General features: G+C 44.0%; 1 protein-coding gene and 1 long non-coding RNA gene across 5 annotated transcripts in view; one reads left to right on the forward strand and one right to left on the reverse strand.

The window, feature by feature from the left end:
- The window catches only part of RCAN2 (regulator of calcineurin 2), a 266,749-nt gene that overhangs the window by 238,063 nt on the left and 7,998 nt on the right, over positions 1–20,688 (forward strand). For 3 of the 4 annotated variants that reach the window (XM_027601452.2, XM_027601453.2, XM_027601455.2), the window contains 2 exons: positions 2,980–3,153; positions 7,345–7,516. In XM_027601452.2, the coding sequence (XP_027457253.1) occupies positions 2,980–3,153; positions 7,345–7,516 (346 nt within the window). Of the gene's footprint in view, positions 1–2,979; positions 3,154–7,344; positions 7,517–18,808; positions 20,512–20,688 lie in introns of those variants that run through there. The other variant, XM_035728485.1, reaches the window with a different exon arrangement.
- LOC113926497 lies at positions 254–16,533 on the reverse strand. Its single transcript, XR_003521328.2, has 3 exons — positions 15,224–16,533; positions 2,133–2,209; positions 254–935 (listed from the first exon to the last, which is right to left on the reverse strand). It is a non-coding gene; the product is annotated as an uncharacterized LOC113926497 (long non-coding RNA).

The following is a 20,688-nucleotide window of genomic DNA, read 5'->3' on the forward strand; positions in this document are numbered from 1 at the left end:
GTGGAAAAATATAGAGCTACAAAGACCCAAGAATATTGTCCTAAGAAATATGAATATTTCTCTATAGAAATGAGCTTTTAATCCCTTCATTCCTGAAAATTCCCCAAATTAATGAAATCATCAACCGTGATATGACCAGCTGAGAATACTGTCATTGTGAGGAACCAAAAAACATTGTATTTACCAGGACTCCTATTCAGGAAAACACAACATTGTTGGGAAATAATTCCTTAATGAGCCCTCTTGGAGTGGTGGTGGAGGCCCCAGGCCCAGGGGTTGGCTGATCCCAAGGCTTGAGAGATGAAGGAAAAACTGCCCAAGGAACAGACAAGGAAAGATTCTTGTTTTGTTCTTGAGAGGGAAAGGGGACTAAGAATAAGAAAAGGGGAGAAAGAACCCCTCAAATCTCCAGGAATGTCATGAAACTTAAAAAAAAAAAAAAAAAAAAAACCTTGCTCTGAATGTATCATTTGTGGTTCTGGACTGGGTAGAGGGGGTATAAAGAGAAAGAAACAGGAGTCAAAAATGGGAAGAACTACAGGCATACCCGGGGAATCTCAAAAATGGGCCAAGCATTTGGAAGGGTCACAGGCCATGGTCTTCAGGGTCTAAGACATGTTCATCTGGGTGCCCAACAGACAAGGAGGCCTTCTGTAACATCTGGGTGGGGTCAGTGATGTCCCAGCCCCCCATCACGTTGCTGATTCTTCTAGATGTGGTCACACCCGAGCCTTGGGTCAGTTTATTGCTCCGCCTCTCTGACTCCTGCTACAGCACTTCTCTCTTTGTCTCAGTCCAGCAGTGTTAATTCTTTACAGAGTGGAAAGCATCTCCATAGTCAGGGTCACAAGGACTTTGGCCTTGTGGGAGCTCTGCCACTAACTGCCCATGTGACCATGATGGGTCCTTGTCTCTTCAGACTTCAGGATCCTGATCTGTAAAATGATAGAGGTGAGGAAGGAAAAGGTTAATATCGCTTAGGTCCCTGACAAATCAAAATTCAGTGACTCTTGCAGCTCCTTGGTGCATCTTCATTCCCACTGATACTCACACTTGTGATACACCTTTCATTGTAGAAATAAAAGAATCGGGGTTTGTTGGTTTGTTGGTTTAAAGAGAAGTTATTTACTTGGTAGCAATTTTCTCCACTGAGAACATAGAGTAATTTAACAGGTACTGGTTTTGTTACTTAGAACAAGAACTTTTTTAAAGCTAAAAGGAACCAGACAGATGGTGTTCATATCTATATAAATATATATTTTTTATTTTATATTTACATATAAATTCGTATTTTTAAAAAATATATGAATATATATTTATATATAAGTTCTACATATGTGTGTGTGTGTGTGTGTGTGTGTGTGTGTATATTTAATTCTCTACTTCTCCTTTTATGCCTTTCCCCAGTCTTATGGGCATTCTTATGTGTGTTTGTATCTGCCTCTCCCAATAGATTGTTAGACCACTGAGAGTCAGAACATAATGATACTCATCTCTGTATCCTCCTAAAGCCTAGAGACCATGCCTTATGTAAAGTGAGCATTTAATAGAGATTTGTTTGGTTGAACTGAAATTGTACCGAATCAAAATTTTTAAATGATTGCCTTGTACTGTAATAGGTTTGGTTATGCTGTGGGAATAACATAATCTCCAGATCTCAGTGATTTAATGCAATAGAGGTTTGTTTGTTGCTTTTTGATTTTGGGTTTTTTTTTTTCTTTGCCAAGGCAAAGTCAACTATAGGTTGGGTGAAAGATATTTCTGCTCCACAGAGGCCACTCAGGGACCCAGACTGAGGAGAATCCTGCTTCCAAATTGTATACCATCTGGAATACATGGCATCTTCAGAGAAAGAGATAAAAAAATTCTTAAGCGCTTTTTTTTGCCTTCACACATTTCATGAACCAGGACTAATCAAATGGCACCATTGAACTAGCGCCACCAAGATTGATAATTGCTAATAATATCTATCACATACTTTACTCGATAGCTCTAATATTTCAGCAATAATGGACTTCTTTGAGAATCTTCTGACAACTATGATCCCTCTCCCCAGAAAAAAAAAAAATACATACACACAGAAACTTATTCAACACTTTGCATAATTTTCAGGTTTTTTATGCATTTCAAACCTCGTTGGCTGCTCTTCTACAGATCTCAGGACGCAGGTTATGAATCCTTCCACTGAATCCACGAGCATGTTTAACACCTGGTAACAGACCAACAGATGAAAAAAAAAAAGACATTACTAAGACGAAATCAGAGGGGGAGACAAACCATAAGAGACTCTTAACTATAGGAAACAAACTGAGGGTTGCTAGAGGGGAGGTGGCTGGGGGGGGGGGTAAGTGGGTGATGGGCAATAAGGAGGGCACGTGATGGAATGAGCACTGAGTGTGTATGCACTTGACCTCTACATCTGACCTCTACATCTGAAACTAATAATACACTATACGTTAATTAATTGATTTTAAAATAAAAAAAATACATTACTAGTGTTCTGTTTTTTTCCTTTAAATTTTTTATTATTGTTATGTTAATCACCATGCATTACATCATGAGTTTGTGATGTAGTGTTCCATGATTCATTGTTTGTGCATAGCACCCAGTGCTCCACGCAGAATGTGCCCTCTTTAATACCCAACACCAGGCTAACCCATCCCCCCACCCCCCTCCCCTCTAAAACCCTCAGTTTGTTTTTCAGAGTCCATTGTCTCATGGTTCGTCTCCCCCTCCGATTTACTCCCCTTCATTCTTCCCCTCCTGCTATCTTCTTCTTTTTTTTCTTAATATATATTGCATTATTTGTTTCAGAGGTACAGATCTGTGATTCAACAGTCCTGCACAATTAGTTCTGTTTTATGTTGAGAACAGCCTATTTATTTACTTAGTTACTTACTTAATTTGTGTCAGATCAGGCATCGTGCAAGATACATGACCAATGGATTTTCCTCTGTTTTTTTTTTTTTTCTTAATCAGGAAAAATTTGAGGGTCTGTTTCGGACTTACGATGACTGCGTGACGTTCCAGCTGTTTAAGAGTTTCAGACGTGTCCGAATAAACTTCAGCAATCCCAAATCTGCAGCCCGAGCCAGGATAGAGCTTCATGAAACCCAGTTCAGAGGGAAAAAATTAAAACTCTACTTTGCACAGGTAAGGTAATTCTTGCTCTACACTATCTTTTGCTTTTTTTTTTTTTTAAGATTTTATTTATTTATTTATTTGACAGAGAGAAACACAGCGAGAGAGGGAACACAAGCAGGGGGAGTGGGAGAGGGAGAAGCAGGCCTCCCGCGGAGCAGGGAGCCCGACGTGGGGCTCGATCCCAGGACCCCAGGATCATGACCTGAGCCGGAGGCAGGCACCTAACGACTGAGCCATCCAGGCACCCCTATTATCTTTTGCTTTTTAAAAAATGTAAATGGAGCCCTTTCTACTTTCAGGCTGGTTTGTAGTCTATAATTAGTTCATGGAGAAATAAACCTACACCATAGATTCCCAGGCAGGGACATCACAGAGGTTTAGAAAGCAGGCTGACAGCCTGGGCTCTCACCTGGGCAAGTTGCATACTTTCAGTGGGCCTCAGTTTCCTCACCTGTAAAAGGAGCAGGATGATACAAACCCCAGACTATTGCTGGGAGGATTAAATGAACTATTGTGTGTTCAAGTGCCTGGCATTTGGTAAATGCACAGTAAACACCAGCTGGTGGTTGTAGTAAGAATGGTCTATTCACAACTACTCTTAAACTTCCTAGCAGGGTTGTGATAAAATTTCAGTTATATCCTAGTTTTAGTGGACTGTATACCTTTCCAATGACTCCTATTCATGAGAAAGCATGACAAACAGATGGAAATCAGTTTTGTGTTTTATTTCATCCAGAAATACTAGCTTTCCAAAAGGGGATGGGCACTTCTTGGCAAGACTCACAAAGTCCACAGCAATAGAAAATCAATGTCCTAGGGGTGCCTGGGGGCTCAGTCGGTTAAGCCTCTGCCTTTGGCTCAGATCATGAGCCGCAGGGTCCTGGGATTGAGTCCCATATCAGGCTCCCTGCTTGTGCTTGCTCTCTCTCTCTCTCTCTCTCTGACAAGTAAATAAATAAAATCTTAAAAAAAAAAAAAAGAAAATCAGTGTCCTAATATTAGTTCCATCAGTGTCTTCCCGTCATCATCAGATATCTTGATTCATCTCTTGTTGGTCAGTAAGCATTGTTCCCATCTTTGAACTCTACAAAGATGGCACAGTGAAAAAACATAGACTTTGCTTCTTTTTAAGGCTGATTAGTATTCCATTGTATGTAGATGCCACATTCTCTTTACCCATTCATCTGTCGATGGACATTTATGTCATTCCCACATTATTATGAATAGTGCTGCAGTGAACACAAGAGTGTTAATATTTCTTCAGAAGCCTGATTTCAATTATTTTGGATTAATACCCAGAAGTGGAATTGCTCAGATGGTGGTTCTCTTTTATTTTTTGGAGGAACCTCCATTTTGTTTTCTATAGTGGCAGCATCATTATGCATTCCCACCAACAGTATACAAGGGTTCCAATTTTTCCACATCCTTGCCAACACTTGTTGTCTTTTATTTATTTATTGGATTTTGATAATACCCATCCTGACAGGTGTGAGGTTATATCTCACTGTGGTTTTGATTTGCATTTTCCTGGTGCTTGGTGGCCTAAATATTTTTTCATATACCTGTTGGCCATTTATGTATCTTCTTTGGAGAAATGTCTATTTGAGTCTTTAGATCATTTTTTAACTGAGTTATTAGGTTTAATTTTGAGGGTTTTTTTTGTTGTTTTGGGGATATTTTTCTTGGAGTTAAGGAGTTCCTTAACTCTTTATCCTATACATGGATAAGGAGATTAACCTATCCTCTATATGATTTATAAATATTTTCTCCCATTCGCAGATTGCCTTTTCACTTTGTTGATATTTCTTTTGCTGTGCAGAAGACTTGGTTTGTTGTAGTCCTGCTTGTGCTTTTGGTGTCATATCTATGAAAACATTATCAAGGCCAGTGTTATGAAGCTTTCCACTATATTTTCTTCTAGGATTTTTGAAGTTTCAGGTCTTATGTTTTGAGTCTTTAACCCATTTTGAGTTAATTTTTGTATATGGTGTAAGAGAAGGTTTCAGTTTCATTCTTTTGTATGTGCATATCCAGTTTTCCCAACACCATTTGTTGAAGAGACTATCTTTTCCTCATTGTGTACTTTTAGCACCCTTGTTGAAGGTCACTTGACCCTATATGTGTGGATTCATTTCTGAGCTCTCTATTCTATATGTCCATTGGTCTATATGTCTGTCTTAATGCCAGTACCATACTATCTTGCTTACTCTAGCTTTGTAATATATTTTTAAATCAGGAAGTGTGATCTTCTTTCTCAAGATTTATTTGGCTATTTATGGACTTTTGTGGTTCTATATGAATTTTAGAATTGTTTTTTACTATTTCTGTAAAAAAAAGCCATTGGGATTTTGGTAAGGGTTGTATTAAATCTGTAGATTGCTTTGGACAGTATGGACATTCTGCAATATGGATAAACCTTGAGGACATGAGGCTAAGTGAAATAAGCTGGCCACAGAAAGACAAATATTGCATGATTCCACTTATTTGAGGGATCTAAAATCCTAAAATTCATAGAACCAAAGAGTAGAATGGTAGTTGCCAGGGACTAGGAAGAGGAGAAAATGATGAGTTACTAATCAACAGGTATAAAATTTCAATTAAAGAAGATGAATATACTTTAGAGATCTACTGTACAACACTGTACCTACAGTCAACAATAATATACTGTAGACTTAAACATTTGTTAAGAGGGTAGATCTTTGGGGGGCCTGGGTGGCTTAGTCAGTTAAGTGCCTGCCTTCAGCTCAGGTCATGATCCCGGGGGTCCTGGGATGGAGCCCCCTGCTCAGCAGGGAACCTGCTTCTTCCTGCCCCTCCCCCTGCTTGTGCGCTCTCTCTCTCTCTCTCCCTCAAATAAATAAATAAAATCCTTTAAAGAAAAAAGAGGGCAGATCTCTTGTTAAATGTTCTTATCACAATTAAATTAAATCTAAAAAAGAAGAATTTAGACTTTGGTCTCAGACCCATGTTTGAATCCCATGCTTCTAGTAACTATGTGTAAAAACCTGTTTTTATCTACTGAAACCCCACTTGTTTCTTTACAAACAGAGAGTTACCATCTGACCCAGCAAATACCCACTCCTAGGTATATATCTAAAAGACTTGAAAATAGATCCCAAAGGGCGCCTGGGTGGTTCAGTCATTAAGTGTCTGCCTTCAGCTCAGGTCATGATCCCAGGGTCCTGGGATCGAGCCCCATACGGGGCTCCCTGCTCCATGGGGAGCCTGCTTCTTCCTCTCCCACTCCCCCTGCTTGTGTTCCCTCTCTCGCTGTGTCTCTCTCTGTCAAAAAAAACTTAAAAAAAGAATCCCTTAAAAAAAATTAGACCTCAAAAAAATACCTGTACACATATATTCATGGTGGTACTATGCACACTAGCCAAAAGGTAGAAACAAGCCAAATGTGCATCATTAGATGAACAGATAAACAAATCATGGCCCATCACTCATTGGAATGTTACAAAACCATGAAAAGGGCTGAAGTACCGGTGTGTGCTCTGACATGGATGAACCCCGTAAATATGCGAAGGAAAAGAAGCTAGACACGAAACGGTCACATATTCTGATTCCGTTTCTGGGAAATGTCCAGAACAGGCAAATCATAGAGACAGAAAGCAGATTGGTGGTTGCCAGGGTCTGACTAGAGGCAAACATGGTAGTAACTGTTGAATGAGCACAGGGTTTCCTTTGGGGCAATACAGATGCTTTGCCTCTAGGCAGAAGTGGTGATTGCACCACACTGGATGTGTCCTCCATGCCACTGATTGTTTCCGTTAGAATGCTTCATTTCCTATGATGGGAAGATTACCCCCAAAAGAATGAGAGAGAGAGAGGAAAGAAAGGGAGCAAGGAGTCTGGGGACCAACAGCCTCACCCTCATGTGGGTACTTGCTCACAATGCAGATTCCTGGGCCCCACCCCAGCGCTGCTGAATCAGACGCTCCAGGAGTGGGGCTCCACTCTGCTTTTGGAAGCTGTCCAGATAATCACCATGCATGCTACAAGTCGAGATCCACAGTTTTAAGGATGAGATAGGATAACTGAGCATCTGGTGGATGGTAAGCAGTGATTATTTTCATAGCCTCCTTCACTGGTTCCTTTGTCACAGGCTGAAAATGAGATTCTGCATCTTCGGGTCCCAACACGGCCCATCTGAGACCCTAATGAATCCTGTGTCTTTGTTTCTCCTCTGTTTGAAAGGTTCAGACTCCAGAGACAGACGGTGACAAGCTGCATTTGGCACCACCGCAGCCCGCCAAACAATTCCTCATCTCACCCCCGGCATCTCCTCCCGTTGGCTGGCAGCCCATCAGCGACGCCACGCCAGTGCTCAACTACGACCTCCTCTATGCTGTGGCCAAACTAGGACCAGGTATGCTCTGTGACCCCTTTGGAAAATAAACATCGTCGGCAACCTAGAAAAGCCAAATGGGATTAACAACCTTGAAATCCGGGGCTCATGGTAACATGTGCATTTCTAATGGGTTTATTGCTGTGTGTGGACGGCGAGAGGGCTGATGGATGAGAGAGAAAGAACCAGCACTGGACTTTGTCCCTGTTTAACAGCAATTCGGGAACGGGGACTAAAATGTCTGTCCGTGCAGCTTCTGCATTGCAACGCCGATACTTTACAATTGGAAAGAGCTACCTAATTCTTACGGGATTCCTCTCTATACCATAAGGAATTTTGGTATATTTGGTATATTCCAGTATATTCTAGTTTTCTCAGAATAGGCAAAATAAGCTCTACCAGCTGGCATGAGGCTTCTATGCTGTGCAACGTTCTTTTATTGCTGCCATAGGAAAGCCCAGGAGAACCCTCTGAAACAAGACAGTCGTCCTGCCAAGGTGAAGCCTCTTGGTCTCTGAGAAGCTGGTCATAGTAGCCTTTACCTTAAGAAAAAATCTTATGGTCCCTTTCTTCCAATGTTGGTATATGTGGCCCAGATTCTCTCATTTTCAGGGCAGTATAGTATTCCACTGGACAAATAAATACACACACACACACATATATACACACACACACACCATCACACTTGATTCATCCAGTTTCCTGAGTTGGACATTTAGACTGTTTCCAGTTTCTCGCCATTCTTTTTTTTTTTTTTTTAAGGTTTTTTATTTATTTGACAGAGAGATAGCGAGAGAGGGAACACAAGCAGGGGGAGTGGGAGAGGGAGAAGCAGGCTTCCCCGCAGAGCAGGGAGCCCGATGTGGGGCTCGATCCCAGGACCCTGGGATCACGACCTGAGCCGAAGGCAGACGCTTAACGACTGAGCCACCCAAGCGCCCCAGTTTCTCGCCATTCTAATCAAAGCTACAGTTAACATCCTTGTACATATCTCCTATGCACTGATCCGAAATTTCTTTATGTTGGTACCTAGAAGTGATATCATCCTCACTTTCAGTAGACATTGCCAGCTCGCTGGAAAAATACTCCCAAGTATTGTGATAGGTGAAATGAAATGGGGTCACTTATGTCAAGGGGCTTTTTTTTCTTTCTTTTCTTTTTTTTTTTTTAATTTTATTTATTTATTTGAGAGAGAGAGAATGAGAGATAGAGAGCACGAGAGGGAAGAGGGTCAGAGGGAGAAGCAGACTCCCAGCTGAGCAGGGAGCCCGATGTGGGACTCGATTCCGGGACTCCAGGATCATGACCTGAGCCGAAGGCAGTCGCTTAACCAACTGAGCCACCCAGGCACCCGTCGAGGGGCTTTAAAATGGAGTTGGAGGGCGCCTGGGTGGCTCAGTTGGTTAAGCGACTGCCTTTGGCTCAGGTCATGATCCTGGAGTCGCAGGATCGAGTCCCGCATCAGGCTCCCTGCTCAGCAAGAAGTCTGCTTCTCCTTCTGACCCTCCCCCTTCTCACATGCTCTCTCTCGCTCTCTCTCTCTCTCATTCTCTCTCTCTCAAATAAATAAATAAAATCTTTAAAATAAAATGGAGCTGGAAGGCCCGTTAAAGAGATGGGACATCCCCGTTAAAGGATGGCACATCCTCACCCAGTAGGACCATGAACTTTTGAACTGGGCCCAACCACAAATGATATTCCAAGAACTCAGCCTGCAACTTTCTATACTAAGAGATTTTGCTTAGTGACAGCCTTAGCGACAAGTCACCAGCAACAGGCCCCCTCGGCTGTGATATTCTGCCACCAACGCCCATCAAAATTCTTCTTAAACAACGTATACAGGCATTCCCTTTTGTCTTTAAAAATGCTTGATTTTGTTCCCAAATGCTCACCCTAGGGTGAGCAGACTATTTGGTTTGCTGCCCATATCTGTGTTCCCCAAACTGCAATTCTGAGACCCTAAAGAAATGCTTTGGTTTTTATTGGCTCAGCCTCTTTTTTCGGTTGACAGTATTTTTCCTGTATTATAGCAGGAGGGGAAATGGTGGGAGGTGCAGGGGTTGCAACCAGGTGCAGCTGAGGGTTTAGGCACTGTGGATCCGAGGGTAAATAATGCCCATCATGTCTGCTACTAGCTGGTCTCCTGGTGTGAGAGAGGGCTTTAAAAATACAATCCCAATGCCCTGACTGCATCCTAAGAGATTCTGATTTAATTGATTTGGGTCAAGTTCAGGCATTAGTATTTTTTTAAAAGCTCCCCGGAACTCTCAAAAACCACTGATAGCCAAGTGACAAAAGAGCAGTGATGGTAAACATACAATGAGTTGCTACCAGTGTTTCTTGGTGTGCTCAGGAAGATACTTGAACCAGAATCACCCACCCCAGAAGTCTGCGGTTTTAATCATCACACGTGATGATTCTTATACCCATGGAAATTTGAGGACCCTGGTTATTAGGGCAACCACTCTGAGGGCGGTTCAGAACAGTGGTTCTGTTCTGGTTTACCCAGGACCGAAGGCTTCCTGGGAACTTTCAGTGTCAAACACAGGAAATCCCCAGGCAAACCAGGAAGGGAGGGCACCCTAGTGGGTCCTCAGATTAGGATGAGGCTGGTTTGAGTAATAAGCTCTCCCTGCAGAGACTAACTGGCTATCCCTTGTGGCCCAAAATTTAAATTATAGCACTCCCGAGGGCAAGCTACCTGGGGTTTCTTTCTAATTGCCGTCAAGGCACTCAGCGTCTCGGGGACGTTTACACACTGGCCATGGGTTCCCCGCCCTCAAAGAGCCGTTGTGAGAAGCAGTAGGTGCCTAGGAGTTGCTGAGGGAAGAAGCAATATAATAAGAAGAGTGGTATTCGTGAAATGTGATTTCTTTGAAAGCCTCCTCCACGTACAGGAAATCCGGAGCCAATGTACTTCCACATGTCTGTGATATGAATGAATGTGAAGTATATACAATAAGTTGGGTCTGCCCAAGTCAAGCCTTGTGAAAGCATTTGCCACGGTAATTCAGGACACTCCAGAAGCAGGCATGCACAGCCCCGGATGGACCGGCTGGAGCCAAGGGACTTGGAGCTGCCAGCTTGAACCTCCTGCACAGATGCTGACAACATGTTTGAACACCTCGTCGTTCAGTTGCGTGAATGTCAGGAAGGGGAGCTTCAGAGAATCACTAAGGTCTTGGCTGGAGGACGTAGGAGTCCCTGGCCTGGCTGCATTTTACAGGAGGCGGGACCGAGAGGCCCAGACAGGGGAGAAGCCACTTGCCAGTGACAGAGCCCGGGGGTCCATGGCAATGCTCTTCCTCCTGCCCTGTGCATGAGGGAGGCCCAGGGCAAGCCAGACGTCCTGATCGCCAGATCCCAGCTGGCCTCAGGCACGCTCCTGGAGCCAGGAATCCAGTAAATGCAAATCATTTTCTCCAAAATGGGAAGGAGAATTCATGTGTAGTTAATGTTCTCAACGCTTGATGCAAAGATAGGATGAGGGCGGGTCTCCGATACCCTCACTGGCTAAGGGAGAGGAGTCCCGGGTCTGGAAGACACGGCCAGGGGTGGGGGTGACCTGGAGCCGATGGAGGCAGAAGGAACAGATGGAGTTAGGAGCTAGACCTTGGAAGGAAGGCTTACGGAGCCTGGCACGGGGGAGGGAGGAAGGAGGAATGAAAGGGTCTTCAAGAGGCAGAGAACACAAGGGGCTTCTTTTGAGAGCTGTGAATAACTTACCGACAGTGGTGAAAATGCATGCCCTTTACCTTAGTGGTGCTGCTGACCTCTGAGCCTGGCTCTCCCTTGCCCAGTGAATGTACTCTAAAGCCCTTGAGAGAGCAATTACTAGTATTCCCATTCCCACTGGGAATATTAATAGCGCTCTTCTGTAATGTTCTTACAGATCAGAACACTAAGCTTGGAGAGAGGTGAGCCAGTTTGCCCAAAGGGACACAGCTGGTTGGTGGCAGAGACAAGTGTCAAGCCTGGCTCTGCTGACCGCCCCCCCCATGGCCAGATCCCCTGGCCTTTGACTGAGGACCCTGGTGGCCTCGGTGGACATGAGGCCCCCTCTGCTGTGACGCTGACAGAACATTTATCCTAACCGTGAATTGACAGTTAGCCCTGACGCCACTGTGACTCTCAGAAAGCCAAACCCAGGTGTGGCAGGCATGCAAATGGAGGCCCGTGCACCATGTGTGTGTGTGTAAGGGCCAACAGCGAGGGTCTTCTGCTTTTGAAGGATGACCGATACTGTGTCCCGAGTGTGTTCTCTGGGATGTGGTTCCCTCCATTCTTTGCCAGCGACTCGAGGCTGCTTCTCTTTATTTAGTTTTCCACTTGTCTTCTTCCTGTGTCCTTGAAGCTTCTTTACCCCACACAGATAGATGATTTGCAGCCAACAACTGAGCTGCAACTATCATGGAGGCTGTGTTAGAAGCCGGGGTGTCTGTAACTGTTTCAGCCACAACAGTGAAGGAACATAGCCACACCTGTGTCCTGGGCGCCCCCCCTCCCCATGCGGTGCCAAGGCAGGGACTTGTTCCTTCAACCTCCTCATGGCACTTTGCACAAGTGCTCCCGCACTCCTCCTAAGGTAATTCTCTATTGTTCAACTCACTGTCTTCTCGACTTTTGGTACTCCCAGCTCCTGGTAGCACCTTGCACATAGGAGACGCTCAATAAATATTGAATGAATGCACGCATGCATGAATGAGGGAATAGATCAGAGCCCTCAGCCTGCCTAGGGATAATTTCTTCACCAGCAAATTGTTGCTTTCTTATGGCTTTATCCAGACTGAGTCAGGCAACACTAAATTAATGTTTTCTTCCAGGAGAGGTCTTTGAGCATTTCCGTTTGGGGAAAAAAAAAAAAAATTATTTCGTGAGATTCATTTTTAGTCCTTTGGCAGAAGCATTTCAGTAAGGAATTATAACTCATTCCGTGTTAAGGGATGGCTGCCTCAGTTCCGGGAGTATAGAAACACGGTAACATCAGAGCAGAGAAAGCAACTCAAAGGAATGGAGTTTGCTTCGGAGGAGTGACTAACACTGCTAAATTGGGAGAGCTGAGTGACTGAGAAGAGATGTGGGAATTGAAAGATGCTGAGCTAAAGTAAGTCTGAAGAAAGATCATCATGGAGCAGGGATCCAGGGCAAGATGGCGCTCGGGCTGAGTGAGGATCACCTCAGCAAACCAGCTGGCTCATGGGAATGGAAATGTGCCCACCCGCCCTGAAAGGCAAGGACGTGCATTACTAAAACCCTTTCATGGAGGCTCCGATGAGCAGGAGCAAAACAGGACTCCCCTTCTTTGGGAAAGGAACAGTGGTGACCCTCTTCCAGACAGGAACAGCTCATGCTCATGGAACTTGTGGAGAGGCTCTTGAAATAAGCATGGAGAGTGCAATTACAGTGGAACCATGATCAAACCCAAGCCTGTGGGATTCCTTTGAAACACTTTTTATGACACAAGGGCCCTATAACCCCGGAGAAGCAAGTCTGGTTCTATTTATTGCAGTGAGAACAAGTTTATACTCAAGAAAATGTGAGAGGCACCATTTCAAGCATTCTTCACTGTGTCCCCATGACTGTATGTTCTGTTTTTGATCCAAAGTAAGTAAAATAGACAAATTAGGAAAAAAAATTTAAATAGAAACAGCAGTTAAAACATATATAGGGCTTACTGTGTGCCAGGCACTGTTCTGGATACCTCACTATATTATCTCCGTTAATGCTCACGGCGACTCCATGAGACAAGAATTGCTATTCTCCTCGTAGATATAGCTGGGGCATGTGAGGCACAGAATGGTTAAGTAACTTGCCCAAGGCTGCACAGCTGGTAAGTTAAAATAGGTTCCTCTGCCACTGGCAAGAAACAGAAAGAATTGATTGTGCTAGCACCTTTGCCCTGAGGAGTGAAAAGTTTGAGAAACCAGAGAGATCTCTTGAATCGTAAAATTAATTTCTCTAGAAGAAATTCAAGACTGTTGCTAAAGGAAATTTTTAAAACGCAAAACAACTTACACAATGTGTTCCTCCACCTTTCATTTCTGCGTTTATCAGCCCCCCCCCGCCCCCAAACACAGCCACTGGGTCAGGCTTTAAGGGCCGTTCAGTGCTGTTCTCTGCTGCCCCGTGGGATGCGGGGATCAGAATTTGCCTTTTGCTCTGCTTAAAGGACAGTTAACGGGCTCTGTAAAACAGAGGCTTTCTACATTGCCATTAGTCCTCCTGGTGAATTTAGAGAAGCCCATCATCTAACAATCATCTAGACAAAAGAAGAAGGGCTTTGACCTAGTGGAGGATGAATCGAATATTTATTTTGGTTTATTTTATGGCTATTATTCCTGACTCCAGAAAGAGGACGGTGCTATGTTCTTTTCAGATATAAAGCAAATAGGAAAAACAAAAACCCAGCCCAGCAAGACAGCTTATCTCTACCAGTCAGCCAAAATGGAAACACAAAGATGTTACAATGTACTAAATGGGTGGTAAATCAGAGGTGGGATGCGAAATGCCAGGCTTTATTCTGCTCTCTAGGATGGTTCTGGAAGGTCATGTTCATTGTCACTGAAAATGCCTGCAGGGAATGATACGAAAGTCATTGTCTATTCCTTTTTTTTTCCTCCTGCTATTTTTAGCTCTTGTTAGGGAGATCAATTTTAGTTAACTGCAGAGGAGGGCTTAAAATGGTGCCCAAGTTTCAAGTTGCGTATATCTGCTATATTTAGCCTTTTTTTTTCCCCCAAATTCTTCTCCATCAAAACATGACATAGTAAAGCAGTTTTGCTGGTTTGCTGCCTAGTGGACAGCGTTTCCTCTACATGGAAAATATATTTCATTAATTCATGTAACTTACAAGGAAGAAACAGTTTCTATTCCTGGCTCACTGATTCAAAGGTAGAGAAAATTCCATTTTTTAAATATAGATGAACACCTATATTTTGGGCGCATGTGGTATGACTATTATATAAGCTTCAGTTCTTGTTCAACAACTGCTATTTTTTCTGATCACAGATATGAAAAGCAAATAAAACAGTCAGGCTCCAGCGTTCCCACTCGCGCAGTCTCTTCCGTCATTCCCCACCCAAGGCACGCAGATTTGTGATTCTGGACCACATGCTCAGAATTTTCCATTTCCTTTCAAAGAATTTTCCCTGGAGGGGCGCCTGGGTGACTCAGTTGGTTAAATGTCCGACTCTTGATCTCAGCTCAGGTCTTGATCTTAGGGTTGTGAGTTCAAGCCCCGCGTTGGGCTCCACCCTGGGCATGGAGCCTACTTAAAAACAAAAACAATAACAAACAAACAAACACAACCTATGATGTAAGAAATTTACCTGGGGGGAAAAAATGTCTGAAAAGCTTTTCTTCTCAGCATATACTCCACAATTATTTTTAATCACTGTTGAGTGGCAACATAAAATACTTCTTTCTCTTCTTTCACAGGTAAAATATGCCCATGGTAGAAAAATAGAAAAGACACATGACCATCCCCAGAGCTATGCCCTTAGCCAAGCCCCTAATATCAGGAAAGGTCAAACAGGATGGTCATTTCTAGAGAGGAAAACCTCACGCCTCTCTGACCAAGCAGCTCTTTCTCTCCTTTTGTTGGTACTTTTCTGTCACCTGCGTGGATGAGCCCTACCTCACGGGCTTCAGAGAACCCCTTTACTCGGTCTCCCTTTATCTTCCCACCCCTACTCCCTCCGTGGTTTCCCTAGTCTCCTTGGTTCATACCTTCCCTGGAGCGTTCCACTTCCTTGCCTCAGCCCTGAATTCAGGTCCTCAGTCAATTGGTTGTCCCCATGAAGTACTTTAGATCCTAAATGACCTAGGAGGGAAGGAAGATCCATGCCCCTGCTTCATCCAGTCTGAGAGGGAAACCCCCACAAGATAAACAAACTTTCCGTTATTGAAATAGAACACCTCTTCTAACTGATAGATCGAAGAGTTCTCTTTTCCTTCGCCCTCTCTTCGGCATCCCCATCTCTTCCTCTCCTCCCACCCCATTTTACCAAGGGGACCCTTTCTGTTTTCCTACTTTGATGTGGGTTGGGACTAAGGATGGGAGGGAAGGAGGAAGAACCCCCAATGTTTATGTGGATAATAGTTTCCTGACGTGAGCTCATGCTAGACCCGCTGAGGTAAAGCCTGTGGGCCGCCCGGATGTTTTGCCTGCACCATATTCACCGTAATCCTAAACGAGAGAGGCAATATGGCGGTCATGCTTTGGCCTCGGCATACCTCAATTGGAGTCCTAGCTCCACTTGTTTGAAGTGACCTTGAGCAATTTACTTCATTTCTCTGCACCTCTTTTTTTTTTTTTTTAATGGTGATTTTTGACAATTTGCAAGGTCATCATGAAGATGGAATAATTAATACACATGAGGTACCCAGTCCAGTGCCTGGCACACAGGAACTACCAGATCCTTGGTGGGTGCGATGATCATTTTGCTCTGAGCAGTATCGTTTAGTAGGACACCCTCTGAGAGATGTTTCCTGTGCCAGTATATATACTGAAGTATGGAAAGCACTTGGAATAGTGTCTCCCAGCCAGCGAGAACAATATTCCTATCCTTTGTGACGGTGGTGGTGGTGATTTACCTGGGCTTGTTCTCTGAACTTTACATGGGCTTGGGGTGGTCTGTGCTTTGCTTTATACTCTTTGCCTCCCAAGCTTAGAGGACATTCTTTGACAGAAGCAGCGGCTGTGCAAAGGATAAGGGACAGAGTTGCCATTCAGTGATTTGACCCCACCCTCAAAATTACCTACAGCACTTTTCTCTGGGTTGATCAAAATGAAATATGAGCTCATGGAAACACAAAGGTGTGGGAGAGAAGAAATGTGCAAAGGACTTCTCTCTCTGGAATGTTTCTTCCTCCTGGGAATATTGGTTTTAATCGAGAATCCTCTCTTTCCACTTCTACTTAGAAAATAAGTTCTTTCTCCACTCCCAGACTGAGCTTGTGAATAGGCAGTTGTGATATACACATCTCCAGTAAGCCCCTCTGCCCTGGGAGACCTCCTCTTCTATTTTGTAGCTGTCCGTGAGTCTCCAACATGAAGAAAGATATTTCTCTTGCTTTACGATGATGACTAAAATTCGGAGTGTGAGTTTGAATCCAGGCACCACCTCTTACTAGCTGTGTGACCTGGAGAAACTTTCTTAACCCCTCTGTGCCTCCTCAGTAAAATCAGATTGTTAGAGGTATCGAATGAGATAACCCGTATGAATCTGTATGTCCAACACAGGATGTGGTGAATGCTCAGTGTGTGTTACCTATTTTTGGTCACTTGATTTTTAAACCATATCTTAAGTCTTTTATTACAATGTAAATGTGCCTATGTTAAGCTCTTCGCTCAGTGTTTCTCAGTGCGAAAGCTGTGATATTTTGGAACTGACAGTCCTACACATTGCAGTCCATTTAGCATCTTTGGGCATCACCTGCTAAATGCCAGTATCCACACACAACCCAGTCCCTGTGAAAACCAAAAAATTAAAATTAAAAAAAAAAAACCCATGTTGCATTTCCAGACATCACTGGCAGCTTAGCACCCTTGTTTGAGAACAATACTGATTACACTTCTGCACTATTTATCAGGTGGTTCTCAAATGCAAGAAAGACATAGAGGTAAGGAGTGCCTAGGAAGAGGTCAAAGGTGCCAGTGTGAAGCAGACAAAGGAGGAGTGAGAGAGGGGAGCAGTCCAGAGAGGTGTCACCGACCCCCCCTTCCCGAGACCCACCCACACACTTTCTTTCCTCCCCTTTGGAACAATAGAGGAAGACGAGCTTGCTGGTAGATAACTTAAAAATACCGTTGAATCATGTATGGGGGCGGTTGGTACAGCTTTTGGAAACTTCCTGATGTTTTACACTATAATTCCTCCTTTTCTTGGGGAGAACTTTTGGGCCCAAAGCAAACCAGCCTTAGCCCTGCCAGGACTAAGAGAGGCTTAAAAGACATGGTGACTTCAGACACATCCAGGGTCTGAGAGGAAGAAAGGAAGTGCAACTCACTGCACCCCTGCTTCCTGCAACTGCAGGCGGCTCTCCTGCCGCCCCCCCCCCACTCTGGCCCTCTCCCCCATCTCCCCCCCACCAAGTCCTCTGAGAGCTGCCTCAGGGCCAGGCACCTCTGTCTCTGCTGTTGACAAGGGAGTGGTAGAGTGGGGCTTGGCAGCCTAACTCACCTTGCCCACCCTGCCGAATTGAAGTCCCAAAGCTAATACATGAAAGGAAAGGAAATCTAAGCGTGAGCACCTTTCAAGCACATTTCAGATTACACACACTCTTCCCTCAGTCCATTTTCAATCCTATGAACAGGCAGCATGCTCAGTAAATCTAACACATAGAAATTCCATGTTTTTTTCCATAGATCAGGACGGATGCCCCCTCGTTCTCTTGAAAATAGCACATTTCACAATAAAAGTACTGAAGAAAGGGGTTTGTAGTGCCTTCTATGAGAAGCCTGAAATCACTTTAATATTGGAATCAACCTTCCTCATCTTACTCAAATATAAAGGACTCTTAATTTAGATCAAGTTTAATGCGTGACACACAACCCTGCGTGGTTCTGTGTTCAAGGGTCCTGTTGGAAATGTTCTTCGAACTTGCCTTGATAAGCCATCATCCACTCTTAAAATTCAGTGCAGATTAATAACAGAGGCTTCTCTTTCCCTATTCGGTTCAGAACTCACTAAGACTAAGGCAGAGGAGATGAATAATGCCAGCTCTGTTTCTGAGGCTGTGCTGAAGCCCAGAATGTGGCTGAGTTGAGCACCAGCCAGGGCTTGCCAATGCTGAAATCCAGAGCCGAGCAGTCGGGACTCCCCCTGCCTGCCCACAGACTGCCCCACACAGGGCAGGGTCTCCTGTGCTGGCCTTCGCACATGGCCGAGAGCAGAGCAGGGCACAGGCCCTTTGCAGGCAGGGATGGCCCAAAGGGCAAAGTGGAGAGGGTGAGCTGAGCAGTTTCCGTTCTTTTCCCCTAAGTTGTCACTCTGCTTCCACTGGAGAGGAGTAAGAAAGCGGCCACAGAGAGAGGTCCCAGGTGGCTTGCTCATGCAACTTCATCCATAAGGAAGGAAGGATGGAGACTGGTGTGGTACCCAGTCTAATGTAACACGTGAGCAGAGAAAAGAGGATAAAGCACAAGCAATTCATTTCAACTAAAGTTGTAGTGGCTTAGCTTGCTTCTGAGCAAAGAGAACTTGTATGACCCATGACTTATCAATTGCCACATAACAGACTATCCTGAAATGAAGGCCTAAAACAAGAACTATCTTTTTTTTTTTTTTTTCTCACAAATCTTCTATTTAGGCAGGGCTCAGGGGGACACCTCATCTCTGCTCCATGCAACATTGCTTGGGCACCTCAGCTGGAGACTGGCAAATCAACTTTCCAAGATGGCTTACTCACATGGCTGGCATATCGGTGTGGCTGTTCGCTGAAAGCTCAAACAGGTTGTAGGTGAGGGACCCTGGTTCCTCTCCATGTGAGCCTCTTCATTGGCTGCTTGCGCTTCCTTACAACATGGACACAAGGTTCTAGGAATGAGCATCCTGACAGAGCAAGGTAGAAGCGCGTGTGTTTTTGCGACATAACCCAGAATTCATACTGATTACTTCTGCCACAGTGTATTAGTGAAGGCAGTCAGAAAGGCCTGTCCAGATTTGAGGGGAGAGGACACAGTGGGAACAATCCTCCATGAAGAACAGGCAAGGTTATTGAAGAGTAATGATTAGGAAGAAATATTATGGCCGTCATTGGGAAACACAGTCAATCCACTAAGACCCTAACTTTCCTATTGAGAATTCACTTTCAGTATGAGAGATAATAAAATTAAGGCCAGAAGGAAAGATAGAAAATTTTTTTCCAGAGTCCCAAGCTACCATAAGAGATGTAAGTCAAATCACTTTATAATATATAGCCCTTTTCTTTTCATAATTGATTGTTATCTTTTGAGATGATTCACTGTCAAGGAGACCATGCCTAGAATAACTACCAATTGGCCAGAACAAAAAGAGGCAAGATGTTCCTCTTTAGCTAGAGAACAAATATTCACTAAATGTAAGTTGCCTTAAGGACGTATTAAAAGTAAAAGTTAAACCCAGCTACCTCTCAGGAGTGTCTCTTGTCAAACATGACCCAGTGGGAGTCAGAACGGGCAGCGCCGGAGCGTGATTATGAGCACATTCCTTGAGGTCTGACGGGCCCGAGTTTGAATCCTGGCTCTGTCATTTACTTCCTCTGTGATCTCAATTTCCTCTTGCATCAACTAGACAGGATGCCACCCACAGTACAGAGCTGTCGTCGTCATTAAATCCCCAGTTGATGTGAAGTACTGAGAGCTGTGTCTGGCATTTAGTAAGGGTGTGGGAAATAGTCGTTGTGATATTTAAAGCAGATGGCAAGTTTCCACGACACCCCCTGTGTCCTAGCCCTGCCAGCACACTGAAAATTGGGTAAATACTTGCACTTACTTGGTTTTCAGCTTAGCTGAAAATCTAAAACTTACACATCTTATACACTAAGAGAAAAATTGACATGGCGAGTACGTAGTGGACATTGTACAAGTAAACAGCCAAGGTTGGGGCCTTTCATAAATCAGCAATGTATTTATTGAGCATTTATTTGTACATGAAGCTGAAGCCATCACTGAAACCACCACTTTAGCAGCTTAGAATGTAAAACATCACCAGATGAAACAACTAATGTATAATGTAAAAGGTGATATGATTAGGCATTACAAATAAATGATTCAGAAAAAGAAAGAGATCTCGTTTAAAATCAATTTAAGAGTTGGTTCCTTCTCATGGGGACACAAGCGTGGAAAAGATGGGGAGAGAGGAACTTACCGACGGAGGGATGGGCAGTATCGAAGAGAGCAAAGGTCATTCCATCTTGAAGGTCAGAATTTATGACACTCCCCTGTGCATTTGAACTGAGGGACTCACCCTTCTTGCTGTTTACAGCCGCGACTCCACTGAGTAGAAGCTCTTTGGAATTACTCACCTGCTTAATTCTTCAGCTGCTTTGTGGTGTGACTAGATGAGTTCATCACATTGAAAACGGAAAGTTATTTGGGGCAGCAGCAGCACTGATGACCACGTCACCTTAAATCATCATGTCATGCATCTCAGGAGGGCTTTCTAATGTATCTGACAAATATTTATTTCGTAGCGTCAGTGTGGTTGTTA

Source organism: Zalophus californianus, chromosome 7, assembly GCF_009762305.2.
Source record: "Zalophus californianus isolate mZalCal1 chromosome 7, mZalCal1.pri.v2, whole genome shotgun sequence".
Lineage (NCBI taxonomy): Eukaryota > Metazoa > Chordata > Mammalia > Carnivora > Otariidae > Zalophus > Zalophus californianus.